Here is a 22,882-nt window from a genome sequence, read left to right on the forward strand (position 1 = left end):
GGGTTGTAGCTGCCTAAATTTTCAGCTGGAAGTCTCAAATCGGATGTACGTTGTTGTTCAGTCATCTCAAATTCAGTATGTCCAAAACACAGCTCATTATCTTTCCCCTCAAATCTATTCCTCTTCTGAACTTTCCTTCTTATGTTGAGAATAGCACCATTTCTTTGGTCACCTAGGTTTGTAACTTCAACTCTTCACTTTCCCTTACCTCACTTATTCAACCAGTTGCCAATTCTTGTTTCTACTTCCACAGTATCTCTTGCATCTGTCCCCTTCTCTCTGGATACCTGCTACTCCTAGGTCAGACCCTCATTACCTTTCATCTGAACTCTGCCTTAAGTCTCTTTCCAGTCCAAACCATCTCTGATACAGCTGCTAAAGTGATTTGCCTGAAGTGTAGGTCTGACTGAAACTACCAGATAGACTCAGGAATTCTTAACCTGGGGTCCATGACCCGATGATCTATGGATAGATAGATTACATCTTTATTTTCACTATCTCTAATGGAAATTTATCATTTCCTTTGTCATTGAAAAATATTTTGAGGATTCTGTAGGCTTCATCTGACTGTCAAAGGTAGCCATGATACAAAAAAAAAAAGTTAAGAACCCTGGCTCTAATGGCTCCTTATTGCCTTTAAGATCCAATATAGACTGTCTGGCTTTTAACACCCTTCATAATCTGGTCCCAGTCTACCTTTCCAATCTTTTTATAAATTACCTCCCTTCCTGTACTCTTGTGGTAAAGTCAGACTGTCCTTGCAATTGCTTACGCACAGTACTCAATTTCCTCTCTATACCTGGGTACTTGTCCCCCATGCCTAGAATTCACTCTCTCTTCACCTGTGCCTTTTCGAATTTCCTTCAAAATTCAGCTCAAGTGCCACCTTATGCGTGAATCCTTTCCTGATTCACCCCCCTCCCACCAGCTTTTAGTGCTGTCCTTGCCAAATTCACCCAAATTGCCAATATTACCTTGTATTTATTTAGTGTATTTTTATATAGGTATGTGTTGTCTCCCCCTGCTAAAATGGAAGACCCCAAAAAACAAGGTTCATTTCATTTTTGTCTTTGTTTTCCCAGCTTAATAAATGCTTTGTTGATTGATCGTGGTGGATCTTGGCCTCGAACCCAGATGCTTCTGACCCCCAGTTCCATGTTATATAGTAAGTATAAGAAAATATTATAAGTTCATAAGATGAACATAAAGGACTACGGGATTAGATGAGAGTGAAACTCCATCCAATTGAGCAGATGAAAGAGCTAGCATTTGAACTGGGTCACCATTGAAATTGGATATATTGACATGGGGCCTTATTGGGAAATAAGTGACAAATCACAGGCACGGAAAAAGTCAGTGACCTGTGATCTCATACTCATTCTAGAGACCTGGAGTCTGGATCCTATGAATTGTGTCCTACCCTAAACTAGCCTTCCAAAAAGGGCTTTCTCATGTTGCAGGGCCCTTGGAAACTGTCTTAGTGCCAGAAGGAAACACAGACAAGCAGGACAGCTTGGACACTTAAAATTTATTACATACTTAAATGGAAAACCAAGCTGTACATAACAGAGATTCATGGCTTCATGTACCCAAACAAAACAGTCTTCTTGATTCTATGGCACTTGTTTTCTGCTTGGGAATGTTGGACATGTGCTGCAGTGAAACTAAGAAGAGGCCAGGCTGGAAATAGGACTTTGATCCTGTTGTAGGGAATGCATGCTGAGGGATGTGAAAATTTCCCAAGTTGTTACTGCTACTTTCAACTTCAATTCAAATCTTTTTTCAATTCAAGAAGCAGCTAGTCAATTGAAAAGCCTAAGAGGCATTTCAAACTAACAGTCACCCGCCTGCTGGAGCTCAAGGTGGGAACTGGATAGATCTGGGGTAGCTAGGTGGTACAGTGCTGGATTTAGAATCAGTGACGCCTGATGTTGAATCCTGCCTCAAACACCAATTCTGACCCTGGGCACATCTTAGCCTCATCTGTAAAACAGGAATCACAACAGCACCTACCTCAGAGGGGTATGATAAAAAAACAAAATATAGCAATACAAATTTATTTTTTAAAATTGTGGTGATATAATGTGAAGTCCTTTGTTAGCTATTATGACTAGCTGTCCAAAAGTGGATAGGCTGCATTGGACGACAGGGACTTCCCCTTTGAAGTAAATGCTGGATGACCATTTGTCAGGAAGGTTATAGAGAAGATTCTTATTTAGATTTGGTCAGTCCCTTGCAACTCTGAGATAATGTGATTTAGTTTGCTGGACATTGTTTATTTGGGAGTAAAGCTACTTTTCTTCCACAAGCCAGTCTGAGGTTTAAAAATTATTTTTATTGATCGTTTATTAATGACATTAATTTCCAATTATACCTTCTTCTGGCCCCGCCCAAGTAGCCATTTCTTGTAACAAAGAATAAGAAAATGAAAAAAAAAGTAGTTCAGCAAAACTAACCAATACATCAACCCTGATGGTACATACACTATTTCACATACATAGTCAATAAAGGGAGGGAAATACATTTTCTCAGCTCTTCTCTGGAGCCAAACATGGTCATTAATTACACAACATTGAGTTTTCTTTTTTGTTCTTTCTATTTACATTTTTGTGGATATTTTTCCATGTAGAACTTTCATGTTTTCATGAATTTTTCATGCTTATTTTTCCTCATGCTGAAAAAATACTCCTGTGTCCAAAGCTTTTCAGCCAATTCCCACTTAGTTTCTAATTCTTTACTACCACAAAAAGTTTGGCCATGACTATTTTGTCATCTATTGAACCTATCTTTGACCTCTTTGAGGTATATGTTTAACAACGATATTTCTGGATTGAAGGGTGGGGACATCTTAGTTGCTTTTCTTTTTTGCTTTTTTTTTTTTTTTAACAATTCCAAATTACTTTCCAAAATGGTTGGACTAACTCCACTAAAATGTACAGCTAAGTCCTGATGAATGCAAATGATAAATCCTATAAAATGGTTGACTATATCTGAATTTGGGCTATTCAAAGTTAAAATTATGTAAAAACATGTTCACTGGTTCCAGCCCAATTGAAATATGAACTTAGAATTTGAATATTTCAACTACTTCACAATATTCATTCATTATTCATACTAATAGGGACCAAACTGCATTTTATATGCGACTTATCATATCCTGTCTAATAGTGGCTATTTCCATCATTTGTCACCTTTGCTAACTGAACCAGAATTTTGTAGAATTTAATATAGTGTACCATGCCCACTTAAAGATCCAGAGAGGACAAAGGAGCTAAGGTCCCAGTCTCCAGTCCAGTTGTATTACCCTATAAGCACATGGAAGTCTCCCATTAAAACCCATCCCTTTAGTAGCTTTAGACTGGGGCTTGTTGTGCCAATGGCAGAGAATGAGAGGCTGGCATTGGGGCAATGTCTCTGGACTCCATTGGGTTTGGGACGGAAGTTAGGCAGGAGGGAGTTTAGGCAGGCAGAATCTTGGAGATAGGAGGCTGCGCTGGGATTCCTCACAAAGCAGAAAGCAGGTCAGAGAGCCAAGAGAAGAAACCAAAATAGATTCAAAAGAAGAACAGAGTCTGGTTCACCTTCTGTCTTTCTGCAAGGTCAGATGGTGCTCCCCACCTCCCACTTACACATATCGGCATACACATTCATAATTCACACGCTCATGAGTCTATAAATTTGTCAGGCTTGGAACAGCAGCTTCTGAGGGTTCTCAGAGATTCAGTTTGCACAGTACAGACACACACAGAGATGAGCTTTTGACCTGTCAGCTTTCCCCCATCAGATGCAGGTCTTTTGGGGTCAGGGTAGGCATACAGGGCTTGAGGATCAGTTAGTTGTGTCCATCCCACGGGCATTTTCCACATGGTACACTATCCACTCAGACCCAAAGCCAATCGCAAAATGGTACCTAATATACTCTGACCGTGGGAGGAAGGATGCTGGCGGGCAGTGCGGTACAACACAAAAGAGCACTGGAGGGGGAGTCAGAGAACCAGGGTGGGAGGGTGGATGTAGCGAGCACCTAAGCTGTCTTGGAGGGAGGTGGATTCTGAGCTGTTGGATTTCTTCCGTAAAACTTGGACTCCGTCAAAAGGCCGCACCCAAGGACCTAGAAGGCCACACGTGGCCTCTAGGCCGCAGGCTCCCCACCGCTGCCCCCGAATAACCGCTCACATCTATACAATTTTGCTATTTACACATCGGTTCTATCTCCAGATCTGTGTGACGTCGGCGGTGGCGACTTGCCCAAGAACACAGGGCATGGTGGGCCTCGAGCCCGGCTCTCCTGTTTTCAAATTCGGGAGCCCTACACCCAGAAGCCTACCGACGGGACACTAATGCTGGAGCCCAGGAGGTCTGCTTGCGGCACTGAGCGCAGCGAGCGGGCTACGTGGGCTGGCAGGCCTGGAGGGCAGTTCCAGAAAACTCAGGAACACGAGACCCGCGTCTACGAGCGAGGACCATGCCCGCCCGTCAGGGTCACACCGAGGGACGGGGCGCATTGCACCCTGGGATCCGTGCTGCGAGTTCGCCGTAAGGCACGCTGGGAGGTGTAGTTCCACCGCTAGTAACGGCGCAGTCACATTCATTTTAACACAGGTTACGTGCAGCCCTCGCCTTTCTACTACAAAGTCCCTGATCGAGGCCATCTTACGGCTTACCCAGTAGCTTTCCACGCAACTCCAAATCCCAGTCTTGGCCACTCAGTCAGGGAATGAACCGTGCGAGCGCAACTGAAACGGTTCCTAAATGCGCGCGCCGGTGTTTCTCGCGGGAAAGGCAACGTCGCATTCCTGGAGTTGCGCGTGCGCACGCGCACCCCCTCCCCCTTTTCCCGGCGAGTCGTTCTAAGGCCGGCTCGCGCAGGCGCTCTGCCCCCAGGCCAAGATGGCGGCTCGGTGCTCCTCACGCTGGTTGTCGCTGGCCGTGGGGACCCCCCGGCTGCCGGCTGCTGCGGGGAAAGGGGCTCGGGCACTCTGGGAGGGCACCGTAGTGGTCTCTCTGGGCCGTAGGCTAAGCCATGCAGCCATCTCGCCTCTTTTGGGAGTCTGCGCCCCAGGGAGACTCCTGACATTGAGACCCAGCGTCAGCCTCTCAGGTGAGGGGAGGCTTCGGCGCCGGCTCTGGAGGGCGAGGGAGCGGCCGAGGGCCAAGTCACCCTCACTTGTCGGGACGGGTCGGGGAGGTGGGACCCTGCCCCTGGGGAGCCGCCTGGGGGAGGGGAAGCGCGGCCCGGACCCGCCTGAATGAGCCGGGGAGGCGGCGCCGGTTGTCAGCGTGTGACAGGGAGCCCGGAACAGTTAGAGCGAGCGGGGGTTGCCCCTCGGAGCGGCCGGGGCGCCGCAGGCCCTCTAGGCCCTCCTCTGGAGCCGGTGACCTTGCCCTCCGGGATCGCGCCGGAGTCTGCCCCCGGGGAGTAGCGGCCTGGGGCCGGAGGAGGCAAACCGGAGCCGTTGGTCCAAAACGGCCGCCCCAGGCCCCAGGTGGGATGATGTGTGTGCAGCCCATCGCGAGCCTTGAAACCGTGTGATTGCGAACTGTTACTGTGACGTTCGCCCGAGCCCGTGTCTGCGCCCAGCGGCGGCCTTCGGGTCCTAGGTTTAGAGCTGGCGGGGCGCTCAGGGTAACCCGTGTTGTCCAGGTGAAGAGCTGTGCCCGAGGACAAACGGATGTAACGAGCGGGGGCGTCAGCGTTCGAACCCGGGATCCCTTGACTCCGATAAGTTCCTGAACATTCACGTCCTTCCTTGGTGCCAAGCAGAAGACAAACGGATCCTGCCCCCAGGGAGCGATCCGTGATGGGCACCTGGCTTTTCCTGTGCTTGTTTTTACTCCTCTCCCCTGCGTGGGGTGGACAGTTAATGTTTGCTAAACCAGCTCAGAGAGTGCGTGTGTGTGAGTGTGAGAGAATACAGACACACACAGACACACACTCATCGGGAACCCTTAATGTGTGTTCTTTTCGCTGTTGAGCCGGGGTGGTTCAGAGGATGCTCCGTGTCTGCTGTCGTGAGCGAACCTCCCGTTTATCTTTGTACGTGCCTCCCGGTCCGTAAGGTGCTTCCCGTGGAGCCGCACCGTGACGCACCGTTCTCCCCGCTTCGTAGGTGTTGAAAATGAAGGGTGTAAAAGGGCTGGGTAACGTGTTCTGCACTGCCTAGCTCTCCGTTGTTGATGCCGGGAAGGGCAGGGGCACTCTTCACTCCGGGTCTCCTCTGGACTAGCAATGCAGAGGGGAAGCGCAGAACTCCTGGCTATTGGCAAGCTTACGATCTCATGGGGGAGCTGAGATAGAAGCCCCCAAAATCACCACACAAAGGGCCATAACAAATTAGCTAGCATTTTTATAGTGCCTGCTTTGTGCCAGACGCTATGTCAAGCACTTAACAGATATCTTATTTTACAGTTAAGGAAACCGAGGCAAACAGGTGAAATGATTTGCCCAAGGTAGCCTAGCTAGTCAGAGGCTGGATTTGACCTTTTCTTCCAGACTCCAGCTCTGAGCTAAGAGGCATGAGGTATTGCTCTCACGAGGAAAAACTTGCTTTGGGGATTACGGAAGGCTTTGTGAAGGAGGCCTCTCTGCATCTCTTCAGGGACCTGTCAAGATTTTTGGCAAGTGGAAATGTAGGGAGAGTCCATTTAGATTACACAGCTCCTTAAGGAGTATACCAACCCCAGGTTAACCTCTAGCCTAGTTGGATGTGGCATTGTACTGATTTCATCAAGTTTCAAAAACCGCATTCCACCCAGGAAAAAGCAAGCAGATGAAGAATACCTGTTGTCTGACTGTGATAGAACAAGAAGTAGCCTAAGTGCTATCCAGGAGATGTTTGAGAAAAGAAAGTGGGCTGGTCATGTAGAAAAAGATAGTGAATGAATGGCTCAAGTGCTGCCCTGATACCTTTGTTGAGTTAGAATGTAGAAAAGAGGTTCCAATGAATTGGGTGGATCCCTTGTGGAGGATTAATGGACCAAAGTTGCACAAGAGTTGAAAGCCGATGGATTGTGATTTGCAGTGTTGCAAGCTAAACATTGGAGAAATCACAGCTTCACTGAAGTGTTGTGGTGTGCTTCTTTAGGCCAAGGTCGTGCACATTTTTTGGTACATGTTTCTATTATGGAGACAAAATAGTTCATGAACTGAGTCTCATGATAGACTATTTTTTAGGAGGTTGGGTGAATTAATCTTGGCTGATTCAGGGATCAGCAGATTAAGTCCTGAAGGCCAAATTCAGCCTGCCATCAATTTTTATACAGCCTGAGAGAGTTAAGAATGATTTTTACATTTTTAGGTACAATAACCATTCTTAGCTCCCATACAGCAGGCCATAGTTTGCTGACCTAAGTGGTCCCAGTGTTTTCAGTCAGGTTGTTTATGGTCCAAGAGGAAGTTTGTAATCAACAGAGATGTCCTGTTAGAAATCACAACTAAAGCCAGTGACATAATTATATAATTTTTAAAAGAGGGAAAAATAGGAAAAGTAAAAATTTAAAATCAGTTCTTCCCACTTGCATGTGGATAAAACACTTCCCTCTGTTCAATTCACCAGTTATTTCCTGCCCTTGAGAATCTTTCCTTTACTGGTTTACTGCGGAGATTCACCCTGTACAAGATTTGTTGAGGAGGGAGGTGTAATCAAAAGAGTCCGAGCGGAATCTGAAGGCAGATGAAGAGTCTGAGAGCTGGAAGTGAGGAGCTAGTGCATGCCAGTCATGGCATACAATCTGTGTGAGGAAGGTATGGGATAAGGATAGGGAATACTGAGTTCAGGAAATGGCTAGAAGTACAATTTGGCTATAAAGTGAAGGAAAAGGAGAAACATGGAGTAAGTCTAGAAAAGTAGTTTGGAGCCAAAGCATGGAAGATTCGAAATGCCAGGCTGAGTGAGGAGTTTATATTTAGTCTTAGAGAATATAAGGAACCACAAGATTTTGGAGCAGGGAAATGACATGAGCGCAACTTCGCCTTAAGAAAATTATTTTGGCAGCTGTATGAAAGAACCCCTAAGTTCCCAATATGTAGGAATCATAATTTTGAGTTGTAGGTACTTATGAATATCATTTGATTGAACCAGACTATGTTTCATTGCCATTCTAGACCAAGGGCAAAGGAGGTGTATGATAAAACTTTATGGCCCAAGGTATTTGTTACTAACAAGGATTCATATCCCCAGTGCTGGAAAGAGTAGAATTGCCTGGCAGTGTATTAGTTATATTCTTCCTTGGAGCCGACCCCTCTAGCTTGTACTGTTTTTTTGTGGTTGGTTCTAAATTTTCAGTTATACTTAGGGGGAAAAAACCAATTACTTGTTTATTAAGTAAGTTTGACTTTCTATTGTTGTCAAGCAAAGAAGTCTGTTTTCCATTTATTAGAAGGGTACACATTTACACTTAGATTAGGAAAACTTGAACTTTTTATTTGGGGGATCAGGGGAGGGAATGAGAACCATCTAATTTAAAATTAAGTACAATTTCCTTTGTGCCCACTACTGCTCAGATTTCTAAAGCTGCTGCTGCCAAGTCACTTGCTGTCCTCAGCCTTCTAGGTTTAATAAGGGGAGCTGGGTTTGGAAAAGAAGGCAATACAAAGAAACTAGGAAATTTTGTGTCCATACCAGTGTATCTCAAAGTTGGGACTGGAATTTTGTTCTCCTATCAAATGGAAATTTTCATTACTCCCACAAGACCTGCTTTTTTTGATGTGAAAAAAATACAAGCAAAAGAAAAGAAATGCGATTCTGATACCAAAAGGACAAATTTTGCATTGTATTTCTTTTACATTCGTTCTCATGTTTTCAGTTGAAATTTCCCCAATTCTTTATCTGATTTCCTTCTGTGCTCCTCTTTAGCCTCCTCAGTAACCATTTATTTTAATTTAAATTTTTGTTTTATTTTAATGAGCGTCATCTTGCTGCTTTACTTTTCTCTTTTGTAAATGTTCCCATTACATTTCCTTTCCTTTATCTCAAGATTCCCATCCTAATTGCCACCCAGTCAAAGTTGGAAGTTATAGTACAAGGTCAGAGATCCCAGTCAACAAAATAATCTGGTTTTGCTATAGGTTGTTTAATCTATTCTGTGTTTTCCATTTTCTTACTGAGTAGACTGATAGATTTTGTTTGCCTTTCCCCTCAGAACTATCTGATGCAATAGTCATGAAAGAAAATCTAGAAATTTAGTCACTTCTGTTGTGTGCTTTGATATCTTTTGATTTTTTTTTCACTTTTGGGAAAAACAGAGGCTAAAACATTCTTGTGGGGATGATACTGGGGGGCCTAAATCCTTAGACCATTCAGCAGCTGCTCTGGGACACAGGGTACCATGTAAACTAATGTAATCAAACAGTATCTCTGGACTTGGCACTTTAACATCATTGTTTTATAAAATATTTCAGTTGCCTGGAATGTGTATTTTGAATGAAAGAAAGTTTTTAAAATGTTAAGACACCCTCACAAAAATTTGACGGAACATAATGCCTTTGTGCCATCCCTGAAATTCACTGGATTTTAAAGATAGGATCTTTTCCAATAATGAATTCTAGCGACAACTTGACTCAGGTGCTTGCATTCTGTCATAGTCTGATATTCAGAGCCATAGGAGATTTTAGATGCAAAGCTGGCTGAGGAGTTTGTATTTTATCTCAGAGGATATAGGGAACCACAAAATTTTAGAGTAGGGAAGTGATATAAGTAGAGTTTTGTCTGGGGAAAATTATTTTGGGTTGCTGTATGGAAGAAGCATTATTATTGTAATAATATATGCAAAACAGCTAGCAAGTGAGTCTAAGAAAATTGGATTATTAGGTATTTCAAACCATCTTCTTTCCTTCTTAGTCCTGAGAAGGGGCTTATATTTGTGGGCATAGGACGTGTGTGTGTGTACATATTGTTGTTGTTCGGTCGTATCTGACTCTTTGTGACCCCATTTGAGGTTTTCTTGGCAAAGATACTGGAGTGGTTTTCCATTTCCTTCTTCAGCTCATTTTACAGGTGAAGAAACTGAGGCAAACAGGGTTAAGTGAGTTGCCCAGGGTCACACAGCTAGTAAGTGTCTGAGGCCTGATTTGGTACTCTATCCACTGTGCCACCTAGCTGCTGATATACACACGTGTGTGTGTGTGTGTGTGTGTGTGTGTGTGTGTGTATACAACCACACATAATACTCTCATTGAGAAGTAGAACTTAGGGAGAAAAGGTGATCATTCTCCCATATTTATATGTTTTGTCCTTTCCTTCCTTCTCTTGGCCATATGTGGTAAAAGATTTGTATTGTACCTTTTTACTGAAATGTTATTATGTGAAAATGGAAATAAATCAATTTTTCTCTCTGACATGGCCTAGGTGTGAATAGATCTCTTTTGCATAGTTCATCCAAAACTTGGTTGCTTGCCTTCATGTCATATTCTGATACTAATTTTTTTTCTTTTAGGAATAAAATTTTACCCTTTAATTTGTACTGCTCCATTTCACACGAGTTCCCCTTCCTCAGCCAAAGATGATTTTTACCAGATCTTAGGAGTACCCCGAACTGCCAGCCAGAAGGAGATCAAGAAAGCCTATTACCAGGTCTGTATGGCAGAGGTCGATCACTTTTGAAAGATGAGCTTGTAGAGGAGATGGTCTTACTCTTATTTATTCTTACTTTGACCAATAAGATGTATGCAGAGCAGATAAAACAGTATAAAGCAGACTTTGTAGCATCAGATGAAATCAGCATCTTTGTTCTTCAGTGGCTAGTGCTCATTACCTCAGAACAAACAAGAAAACTCAGGTTTTAACAAAGGATATTTTATTAACTTGGGGATCATGTGGCTGACACTTGTAGACCAGAACTACTGCTCTCGATAAGGGTTCAGCAGCTTATGACTTATTTTGTAGGATGCCATTTGAAGACATTTTGAATTGTATGAAGCTCTGAGAGGAAATACTTGTTCAGAATTTGCTGGTGCTATGGGAGCCTTGGACTTGTCTCTCACCCATAGCGATAATGTCTTCTAAATGCACACTTGATTCTGGTGATGCCACCTGGTGGTGAGGAATATTGCAGGATGGTGGTGATTTCTTTTTGCATTTCTTTCTCCAGTCCTATAAACCACAAAATTGAGTGACATGAACAAGGTTCTCTTATAGGCTTAGTTTTCTGCGTCACTATTCTCTGCATCTATATGCTATGTGAGAGATGAAAATGAAACTTCTAAGCCTGGCTTCTAAGAAGGTATAGTAGAGCCTAGTACATTTGTATCATAGCTTTGCCACTCTGTTAAGTCACCAGAGCTAATTTCTATGAAGAAAGTGAAGTCATTTCATGCTGTATTTTTATATTGTACTATCAAAAATCCACCTTTTCTCCTCCTCCCCTCATGTGCTCTATTTTCAGTGGGTATTACATATTGATGATGTTTTACCGTTTTCTTAGCTTGCCAAGAAATACCACCCTGACACAAATAAGGATGATCCAAAGGCTAAAGAAAAGTTCTCACAGTTAGCAGAAGCCTATGAGGTAATATGCCTGATGTATACTAATTTGTTTTCTCGGCTGTTCCAATTTTTAGTTTATACTTAAGTCACTGTTCGCCAAATAGACCAAGTCTTGCATGTTGTAGGGCCTAGAATGAAAGGTTAGAGGGCCTCAGTCTCTTGGTTCATTACATTTAAATTCTTTCAGCAACCATTTATTGACTTTCTGTGTAACATTGTACTAGCCATGATGGGGAATAGGAAAAAAGTGTAGAATCTAGTCTGTGCCTTTGAAGAACATAGGAAAATAACATACATGGAACAATTGGAAAATGGTTAAAAAAAATTGGACTATTAGGTGTTTCAAACCATCTTTCCTTTCTAGTCTTGAGAATGGGCTCGTATTTGTGGACATAGGAGTTTTGTATGTGTATGTGTGTATATATAGCCACATATAACACCCTCATTGAGAAGATGGTAAAACTTAGGGGTAAAAGTTATCCTTCTTCCAAATTTACATGCTGTTTCCTTTCCTTCCCTCTCTTGACCATATGTAGCAGAAGATTTGTATTATACATTTTTATAGAAATGCTATTATGTGAAAATGGAAATATACTAATTTTTCTCTCTGTCAGGGCCTAGGTACAAATAGGTCTCTTTTGCATAGTTCATTCAAAACTTGGAATATTTCAAGGTAAATTTTTACTTGGAAGCAGTAGCAAAAACATGAAATTTTTAAAAATAACAAACTTTTTTAGGATAATGAGAATTCAAGTTTGTCCCCATAAAGCATTTCAAATCAGAAGATCTGAATTATTGAGGTTTTTGCTGTATTTCAGTTAAATGTTACTTTGTAAGTACTCAGGCTGTCTCCTCAGCTGTATATTTTTTAAAGTACAGTCATTTTCTTCTCTTGTGGAGTTTATTACGGTAGTGAATTTTGGACTCTTCCCCCTCTATCATTCAGGAGAAAGAAAAAAAAGAGGCTTCTTGCGTCAAAGACCATGCATACCCCTGGATCCTAAACTTTCCACATTTGATGCTACTTGACTGTGCAGTTGTAGCTTTCTATATAACCTTTGGACACTGTGTCCCCAGATACTACATTGAGGGAGTTGGGAGATGTAAATCGTATACAGTGAAGTATATCACAAGTGCCCTTCATACCTCTCAGTTCTGCATGACTTTAAAGTGCTAAAAAAAATTGATTCTAAGTGTTCTCCATTATTAGTTTATATTAAAGCTCTAATACTGGGTGTGGTTCTAGGTCACATTATTTCATCCATTATCTCATGGTCTGCCTTTGCCCCTTTTCTGGTTTTTGGAGGAATAAAGGTCTTTTTTTGATTAGTGTGTTTAATTCCTGGTTTAAACCATTCTTGATCTGTAGCTGTCTTCACCATTCTTTCTGATTTTTCCCGAGAAACCGGTAGTATTTCTTTTTCCTGTCTCTGGCCTTTGACCTGGTTTCTCTAGAAGTTTTTTTTAAATTATATCCCTCTTATATCTCCTCCCACTGGGGAAGAAAAAAAGAAAAATGCTTGTTACTATGCACAACAATTCACAGACAACAGTCTAAAATTGTGCCTCATTTTGAGCATTTAGTCTGTTACCTGTCTCTGTCAGGAGGTCAGTAGCATTTTTCATCATTGGTTTTCTTGAATCATTGATCATAATTCTTACGTCTTTCAAATTTGTTCTGTTTTTTTTTTACAATGTTGTATTATAAATTATTCTCTCGGTTCTTCTGATCAGTTCATTTTGCATTAGTTTATGTAAGTCTTTTAAAAAAAATTAGTTTTGAATTCTCTCCCTCCCTGCAGGCCATCTCTCACCCAAAAAGAAGTCAAGAAATACCCATTATACATAGGAATCATGTAAAACATATATCCACATTAGCCAGGTTGCAAAAGAAAAAGCAAGAAAAATAAAGTGAAAGAATATGCTTCAATCTGCACTCAGAGTTCATCAGTTTTCTCTCTGAGAGTAGGTAGCGTATTTCATTGTGAGTCCTTTGGAATTGTCATGGATCATTGTACTTATCAAAGTAGCTAAGTCTTTCACATTATAATATTGCTATTACTGCTTGCTTCACTTTGCATCAACTCATATAAATCTTCCCAGGTTTTTCTGAAACCATCCCCTTAGTCATTTCTTAGAGCACAATAGTATTCTATCAGAATCATTTATTGCAACTTATTCAGCCATTCTCCAATTGATAGACATCTCTTCAGTTTCCATTTCTTTGCCACCACAAATAGAGCTGCTATAAGTATTTTTTTACATATGACTAGTTCATATAAATCTTCCTAGATTTCTCTGAAACAGTCTCTCATCATTTTTACAGCACAATAGCATTCCATTATGTTTATATATCGTAATTTGTTCAGCCATTCCTCAATTGAAGGGCATCCTCTAGTGTAACTAAATTTTTATTATAGTTGACCGTTAACTAAAACTGTGTAGTTTCAGGGGATTTCATTATCTTCCTGTCATTAATCCAGAATGAAATAAATTCTCCATTAAACTCCTTTTTGTCTAATAGGTGTTAAGTGACGAAGTGAAGCGAAAACAGTATGATACTTATGGGTCAGCTGGCTTTGACCCTGGAACAGGAAGTTCTGGCCAGAGCTACTGGCGAGGTGGCCCTACTGTTGACCCAGAGGAACTCTTTAGGAAGATCTTTGGGGAGTTTTCAGGATCTTCATTTGGAGATTTCCAGAGTGTATTTGATCAGCCTCAGGAGGTAAGGATTACAGTTCACCTTTAGGAATATACAGAAATGTAGAAATTATAGGAATTATACCCCATTTAAGCATGAGGAGCTCATAGCAGCAAGTGGCAGTGGGAATTGAGTGAACCACACGGACTCCATCTTGTGACTCAGTTCTGACCAATTTCTGTCTTGTGAGAAAACTTTATTCTATTGTTATTCCATTTGTGTTGCTTAGAGACCCTTAACTAAGGACTTAGGTTATGCTGACCAGAAGCTCATTCAGACCCAAAGACTGATAAAATGCGTTTTCTCCCAATTGTACATCTCAGACACCGATCAGTCACTCGTTTCCACGTTCCTCTGATTGTATACAAACAGGGCGCCTTTTTCTGACTTCAGGGAATCGCACCTGTTCCCTCTTCCCCTCTCAGCTTGGAAAGTTCCTAATGTTTCATTGAAGTAGAAATTGGATCACCAAACTTTGTATCCTGGTTAATGGTTTTCTTTTAATTACTTGGTCTTATTGGATTAATTATTTTTAATGTATAAAAGGTCTGTGTGTCTTTGGGGTCCAGTGCCAAAGCTGAGGGCACCTGCCTGGTCCCAGTTTATTCAGCAATTTGTACGCATTGCTTAATAAATTGATTTGCCTGGAAGCTTGAATCTGTGTTTCTTTAGTTATTTTGTCTTTCATCCACCGTGAGTTCCTTCTTAATACCAGGATAGCTTGATTGGAATAATTTTGAAGAATATATTTTAGTGTAAATGTATTTCAGTATTCAGAAAAGCAGCAGTCCTAGAGTAAACTCTATCCAAATGAAAGTACTTAATGATCTCAAACCAGTTCAGCCTTTTTCTTGTATTGGTCTCAGAAATATTGGCGAAAGTTAGAGAAGAGACAGTCTCATAAATGTGTTAGGATTATGAATCATTTTAAAAAATATACTGCATATAAATGCCGTTTCACTGAAATTTTAATGACTTGATGCTCTTAAAAATCCCAAGTGTTTGAGGCGAGGTGAACGCTGGGCACTCGAATTTACTCATCATTATCAATTACATAATGTACCTCAAAACTCTTGCTTTGGTTTTTAAAGCAAAGCATTGTTGTCTATGAAGAAGGATTAAATAACTTATTTTCTCTCCCTAGTACATCATGGAACTGACATTCATTCAGGCTGCAAAGGGTGTTAACAAAGAATTTACTGTGAACATTAATGACTCATGCGAACGATGTGATGGTAAAGGAAATGAACCTGGCACCAAAGTTCAGCAGTGTCATTACTGTGGTGGCACAGGAATGGTAAGAACTAATGTAAAAGATCAGGCAGGTTCTGGAGTTTGGGGGAATTTTCTTTAAGCATTCTGTCTTACCCTTGTAACGTTTCCACTTTCCCCATATTTTCTTCTTGCTTTTCTTCTCATAAATTTAGGTAGCCCTTGCAGCCTCAGTAGATCGTAATTATGACCCTGAATACTTTATCTAAACCAATTATATCATTGAAAGTAGGGCTCAGGTTTAAAAAGAAGAATAAGGGTTAAATGCCATTATCAATATTAGGAAATGACGACTTAAAAGTTTTTAAATATTGTGGAATTAAGAGAAAAGATTAGATGGCCTGATGGAAGATGTACATTTGGTTACCAATTCTGCCACTTACTGGCAGCTTAACCGTTGTCTGTGCCTCAGTTTCTTTATCTATAAAATAGGAACAATCCTCGTACTAAAGTGCTATCTAGATGTGAGCTGTCAGAAGGCAAGAGAAAGTAAATTTCAAGGTTGGTATATGATAGTCAACTAAGGAACACCTGGTATTCTGCCTGAATTGTCTTGCCTGAAAAAGTAATGATTATATACCCTTTTTTAAGAGGACTGGAAAACATTTTAAATTAATATGGAACTAGCTTTGTCTTTTAGCCACCTGCTTTAAATCCAATTGTCTGTATCTGTTTCCCATCATAATTGTTCATTCCTAAGTTGGCTTACGTGACTCCTAATTATTTTGTGCTTAAAACTGACAGTAAACAATGTCTGGGGTTGGCACCGTCTCTGAACAATCATTCTTTTTGAATCCTGCTCTATAATCCCAAGGACAAATGCTTGCTGGGGAGGGGGAAAGGAGGAGAAAAATGGAGAGGATAAGACACCAAAATACTTTGAGGAGTTATTTCCCTGCCTCTTCTGTTGGTGAGAGTGACTTTCTTTTCACTACTTCCTTGGTGCAGCCTTTGGTGTAGAGATGTGTTTGAGAGCCAACAAGTGACTTTCCTCCACTTTCTGACCAGTGAAGCATTAGAGAAACTTGAGGACAATTAATTATTCCCCAGTGCAAATACACTGGTTTGGTTTTGTGCCTGCCTGGGAGAATCATCCCAGCAAAGGCTATTCCTCTGGCCTGAGAAAATGAATTGTGGGGATGGTATGTTAATTCTTTAAAGAATACATTTTCTTGTTATTTTTTGTGTTTACATTGCCTGAATTTTTCCCTGTATTCCTCCCTGTTCCACCACCCTCAGCCTCCAGAGCTGTCCCTTATAACGATTTTTTTTTTAAAAGAAAAAGTTTTTAAAGAATCATCAAAACCAATCAGTACATCAAAAAATCTGCCTTTATATAGTGTTTAACAACCATGGATCCCCTCTCCTCTTACCTCTACAAAGGGACCTCTTTTTGGAGTCTGTGCTTATTCTTTATAATTTTGCAGCATTCATTTTTGATTTTTTTGTGGTTGCTGTTCTTTCCATTTGTGTATTTTCATGTATATTTTTTTGGCTGTGTTTACTTCATCAGTTCATGTAAATTTTTCCATGCTTCTCTATATTCATCATATTCTAGGTCTTTTATAGACAGTAATATTTCATTAGATTCATCTTTATTTGCTGATTGACATGATGGCTTACTTAGAAGATCCTAGAGAATCAGCAAAGAAAATCATTGAGACAGTTAAAAGCTTGAGCACAGTTGTAGGCTGCAAAATAAATTCGTAAAAATCAACTTCATTTCTATATGATAAATTCCAAGAGCTAACAATGGGGAAATTCCACTTAAAAAAATCTACAAAATGCATAAAATACTTGAGAGTTAACCTAGCAAAGAACACTAGTATTTGTAAAGATTCAATTACAAAATGTTTCTTAAAGAAATAAAGAATAATTTAAGTAACTGAGAGAATATTCAGTGTTCATGGCTAGGCCTTGCCACTGTGATAAAAATTATAATACTACCAAAGTTAATTTAGTTTTAATGTTATACCAATTGATGTTATACCAAACTATCAAAGCAATATTTTACAGGACTTAATAAAAACAATATTTGTTACATCATAGGATGTAAAATTAACCCACATAAATCATCAGCGTTTCTATGTATTACCAACAAAGCCCAGCAGCAAGAGATAGAAAATTCCGGGGCAGCTAGGTGGCGCAGTGAGTAGAGCACCGGCCCTGGAGTCAGGAGGACCTGAGTTCAAATCCAGCCTCAGACACTTGACACATGTACTAGCTGTGTGACCTTGGGCAAGTCACTTAACCTCGATTGCCCTGCCAAAAAGCAAAAAAAAAAAAAAGAGAGAGAGAGAGAGAGAGATAGAAAATTCCATTTAAAATAAGTGTTGACAATTTAAAATAACTTGAGAATCTACCTGCTAAGACAAACTCGGAAACTGTATGAACACAATTAGAAAATGCTTCATACAAATAAAGTCAGATCTAAATTAGTGGAAAAATATCAGTTGCTCATGAGTAGGCCAAGCCAATATAATAAAAATGATAGTTCTACCTAAATTAATATACTATTTGGTACCTCACCTATCAAACTACCAAAATTATAGAGCTAGAAAAAAAATAACAATTCATGTGGAAGAATCAAAGATCATGAACATCAAGAGAATTATTGGGGGAAAAATGTGAAGGAAAGTGGCCTAGTTGTAACAGGTCTTAAGCTGTATTACAAAGCAGTAATCATCAAAATAGTCTGGTACTGGAAAGAAATAGAGCTGGAGATTTGTGGAATAGATCAGGTACGCCATACACAGTAGGAAACGATAGCAATTTTGTGTTTGATAAACACAAGGATCAAAACTTTTGGGACAAGACTCATTATTTGACATAAATTCCTTGAAAAACTGGGGAGCAGTTGGGCAGAAAATAGGTATAGACCAACACCTTACACCACATACAAAGATAAGGTCAAGATGGGTACATCATTTATACATAAAGGGGGATATAAACAAGTTAGGAGAGAGTGGAATAGTTTACCTGTCACATCTATGGATAAGTGAAGAATTTAGGACCCAACAAGATAGAGAGAACATTACGGGATATTAACTGGATAATTTTGATTACAGTAAATTACAAAGTTTTTGCACAAACAAAACCAACCAAGATTAAAAGGAAAGCAGAAAACTGGGATGTTTTTACTGCAAGTTTTTTTTTTTTTGATAAAGGTCTCATCTCTCAGATATCTAGAGAACAGTCAAATTTGTAAGAATACAAGTCATTCCCCAGTTGCTAAATGGTCAAAGGATATGTACAGGCAGTTTTAAGATAATGAAATCAAAGCTCTCTATAAGCATATGAAGAAGTGCTCTAAATCACTTCTGATTAGAGAAATGCGAATTAAAACAACTCTGAGGTACCACCTCACACCTAGCAGATTGGCTAACATGACAGAAAAGGAAAATGATAGATGTTGGAGAGTAAGTTGGAAAATTCAGAGACTGTTGTTGTTGGAGTTGTGAAATGATATGTCAGTCTTGGAGAGAAATTTGGGACTATGCTCAAAAGGCTCTAAAACCGCATACCTTTTGACCCAGTAATACCACTACTAGGACTTTATCCCAAAGAGATTTTTTTTCAAAGGAAAAGGACCTATATATACAAAAACATTTATAGCAGCTCATTTTGTGGTGGGAAAGAATTGGAAATTGAGGGGTTGCCCATCAATGGCTGAACAAGTTGTAGTCTGTGCGATGAAAAATTATTTTTGCTATAAGAAATAATGAGCAAGATACTTTCAGAAAAATCTGGAAAACCTTTCAGGAAAACCTGGAAAGAGTTACATGAACTGATGCAGTGAAGTGAGCAGGAGAACATTGTACGTAGTGACAGCAACATTGTGCGATGGTCAGCTATGATAGATTTAGCTGTTCTTGGCAATAAAAAGATCCAAGACAGTTCTGAAGGACCTATGATGAAAAATGCTATTCATATCTCTAGAAAGAACTGATAAGAGTCTGAATGCAGATTGAAACCTACTGTTTTTTTAACTTTATTTTTCTTAAGGTTTTTTTTTTTTGTTCTGTTTTCTTTTACAACATGACTAATATCAAAATGTTTTGCACAACTGTACATGTATAACCTTTGTGAAATTGCTTTCCTTCACAATGAGGGGGAGAAGAGGAAGGATGGAAGAGATTTTGGAACTCAAAATTGTAAACAATGAGGGGTAAAAATTGTTATATATGTAATTTAGAAAAATAAAATACTAAAATTATACTAATTAGGATATTAGCAAATGTGAGGAGTTTTTAAAAAATGGTTTTAAAAAAAGAAAAAGTACATCAGTAGATTAGAATAGACAGGAAGAATCAGAAATAAGGGAATTTTGGCAGCCTGGTGTTTGAAAGATTGAAAAACATAAATAACTGAAAAAATTTCCTGTTTGATCAGAACTGCTGGGAAAATGAAAGCAGGCTGACAGAAATTAAGCTGAAGCCAACATCTTATAACATATTCCACAGAACTTTGAGGTGGTGTCATGACCTGAATTTGAAAGACAATGCCATCTGTGTACTTCTACATAGCACCCAGTGAGGGGTCAGTGTGATGTGGTAGATAGGGTGCTAGACCTAGCTTCTTCTGCTTTAGGCCCTTATTAGCTGTGAGATGTAGTGAAAGTCACTTTACCTGGCTTGCCTCGGTTTCCTGATCTATAAATGAAGGGGTTTGGATTCCAAAGCCTCATCCAGCACTATATTATGATGTCTCAACCTATAGTCAGTGATTCTTTGCATGCAGTGAAATCAGCTGATAGCCTCATAATACTTCATAAATTCCTTTCCCTCCCCTCCAGATTTACAGTCACATAAGGTAGAATTTTCAGGTACTCTTGCAGAGGAGATAGACTCATTTTCCATTATTGATAAAACCAGTATACACCTTTTTTTAGTATTCAGAGATAGCTTTATTACTTCTAGAAGGCTATGTTTTTTAGATTAAAATGTTTGAGGGGCATCTAATCTGTGAGGCTTTATTAATTTTATACACACACACACACACACACACACACACACACACACGTAAAACATCTAAATCTTCAGCGAGTCATTTTCATGATATACACCATGAGAACCATATTGAGCCAGCTGTCTTGCAGTATATGGAAGTGAAACAAATGTATTGATTTTTCTTCCTCTTTTCAACAGGAAACCATAAATACAGGCCCTTTTGTGATGCGTTCTACATGTAGACGATGTGGAGGCCGTGGATCCATAATAACTACTCCTTGTGTAGTATGTAGGGGAACGGGACAAGCCAAACAGAAGAAGAAGGTCGTGGTCCCAGTGCCTGCAGGTTCATTTTTATACTTACTCAGTGTCAAACTGATGCTTTAGAATCGACAGGACTTTTTTACTCTTTATCTCCAAGTGATAAAGTTGTAGGAAAGACAGGTGAAAAATAACAAATATTTGGAGATGTTTCAAAGTCAAGGTCTTTAATACATTTGGTATCATTCATCCTTTAGTACTTTACTTTATGTACCTTGTTGGGGAAAAATAGTCGCAACATTGCCTTACTTTCTTTTCCTTTGGTTCTCACTCTTCTTCCAGTAGGAGCCACATATGTACCTCTAGAAGTGTAATAACTTCTTTTGTGGTTTATGGTGCTTTTTCACTGTTTAAAAAATGTTACAATTTCAAGAAATCATGTTCTTGCCTTTCTAGAAAGATATGTTTTGCTGGTAAAATACAGCGTTAGAGTTATATTAAGTTATAAGGGGTCTTGTGATAGGAACCTGAATGATTTAAAAATATTTAATTTTGCTCTTATTACAGGAGTGGAGGATGGCCAGACTGTTAGAATGCCTGTTGGGAAAAAAGAAATTTTTATAACATTCAAGGTATGTACATCTGTGGTTCTTACATAGCCAACATAGAATCTTCTGCCATCCTAAGGAAGGTAGAGAAAGTAGAGGTAGCATTTTCTTTTTTAAGTGCAAGCAGGGACTAGACAAACCTATTGGAAATATTTCTTGAAATTGGGATTTTTAAATGAAAATGTTGAAATCAGCAAACACACGTACTTGTTATCTGCAAGATAACTATTAGCCCTGCTGTTCCCGTCTGCTGCCTATAGTAGACAGGTGCTGGGGTTATGTAGGTAACAGAAAGTTGCTAACTACTAAGTGAGTGCTGTAGATAGTATCTGCCAGGTATTTGGGGACAATCAAGACATAAAAGACAACATAAGAAATTGCTGCTGCAGAGATTGAGTCACCCAAGCTCTGCTTGAGACCCCGAGTCAAGACCACAGACTGAGAATTCCAATCTTCTAATCATCTGCTGTCTTCAGTGGAACTGTTTCCACCCACTACTCCCCCTAGGACTAGCAAACTCCCACCACTTCCTCCTTTCCCAGTCCTTGTGATTTGATGTCTACGAATGAACCACCCTCCTCCCCATTCCCAACCTTCACCTTCTCCTTATCCCCAACTTACTCAACTTTACCCCTCCCATGTTTCATTCCACCTCATCTCTGTGTCCTCCACAGTTCTTGTTCCATAACTAACGTCACTTTCATTTTGAAACTTTTCCTCTCAATCTCCTTCCATCGTTATGGTGCGCAAAGAAAGCTGGCTTCCCTCAGATGACTCTTTGGCTACCCTTTCCATCTTTGTTTGTACTTTGTCACATACTCATCATCCACTAACTCTGAGATCCTTCTCTTGCCACTATCAGCAGCTCCTTTTTTGAGGTTCACTTCTTCCAAATTTATCATATATTTCAGATCACGATGACTGTTTTGTCTACCAGACACCGTGTTACTCTTTCTTTTTTTCTCAGAGTTCAGTACCTGGCACGCAATCTTTCCTCCCCAACTCCTTCCCTATATTAGGGAATTTCAGCATATGTGTTGGTGCTTCTTCCAACACACTCACCTCATTCCTCAATCTCCTCAAATCTCTATCTAGACCTCATCATTGAACTAAAACTACTGCCTCCAATGTTTTGGTTTTTTTTTTCCTCAGTTCTCATCTTTTGATCCTTCTTTAATACTATAGACTGCCCTCTCTCCTCTGGGTTTTCATGATGCTGCTTTCCCCTACTTATTCTCCTACATATCTGACAACTTCTCAGTCTCTGCCTGGCTCATCATCTCTGTCACACCTCTTACCTGGGTGTACCTGACGGCTCTGTTCTGGGCCCTCTTCTGTCCTACATTCTCATTTGGAGGCCTTATCCATTCCCACATATTTTGTTAGCATTTCTATGCAGATGACTTGCATATATATGTCTTCAGCTTGATTTTCCTTCTCAGCTCCACAATGCCAATTACCTTTTTTTGTATTTCAAACTGGATTTCCCATAGATATCTTTAACTAGAATGTCTAAAACAACTCATTGTTTGCCCCCAAAGCCATCCCTTTTCATGAACTTCCCAATTTTGGTGTTATCCTCTCCTCTTCACTCTCCCCCACTTGCAT

At 40.2% G+C, this 22,882-nt stretch overlaps 1 protein-coding gene across 2 annotated transcripts in view; it reads left to right on the forward strand.

Moving 5' to 3' along the window:
- Positions 1-4,858: 4,858 nt before the first annotated feature.
- DNAJA3 (DnaJ heat shock protein family (Hsp40) member A3) overlaps positions 4,859-22,882 on the forward strand; it is a 31,883-nt gene continuing 13,859 nt past the window's right edge. The window contains exons 1-7 of one of the 2 annotated variants that reach the window (XM_036738203.1): positions 4,859-5,101; positions 10,435-10,571; positions 11,422-11,505; positions 14,008-14,208; positions 15,329-15,481; positions 20,604-20,751; positions 21,234-21,298. In XM_036738203.1, coding sequence (XP_036594098.1) covers positions 4,891-5,101; positions 10,435-10,571; positions 11,422-11,505; positions 14,008-14,208; positions 15,329-15,481; positions 20,604-20,751; positions 21,234-21,298 — 999 coding nt within the window. In that variant the 5' untranslated portion in view covers positions 4,859-4,890. The remainder of the gene's footprint in view (positions 5,102-10,434; positions 10,572-11,421; positions 11,506-14,007; positions 14,209-15,328; positions 15,482-20,603; positions 20,752-21,233; positions 21,299-22,882) is intronic. The other variant, XM_036738202.1, reaches the window with a different exon arrangement.

This window comes from Trichosurus vulpecula, chromosome 9 (genome assembly GCF_011100635.1).
Source record: "Trichosurus vulpecula isolate mTriVul1 chromosome 9, mTriVul1.pri, whole genome shotgun sequence".
NCBI classification, from domain to species: domain Eukaryota; kingdom Metazoa; phylum Chordata; class Mammalia; order Diprotodontia; family Phalangeridae; genus Trichosurus; species Trichosurus vulpecula.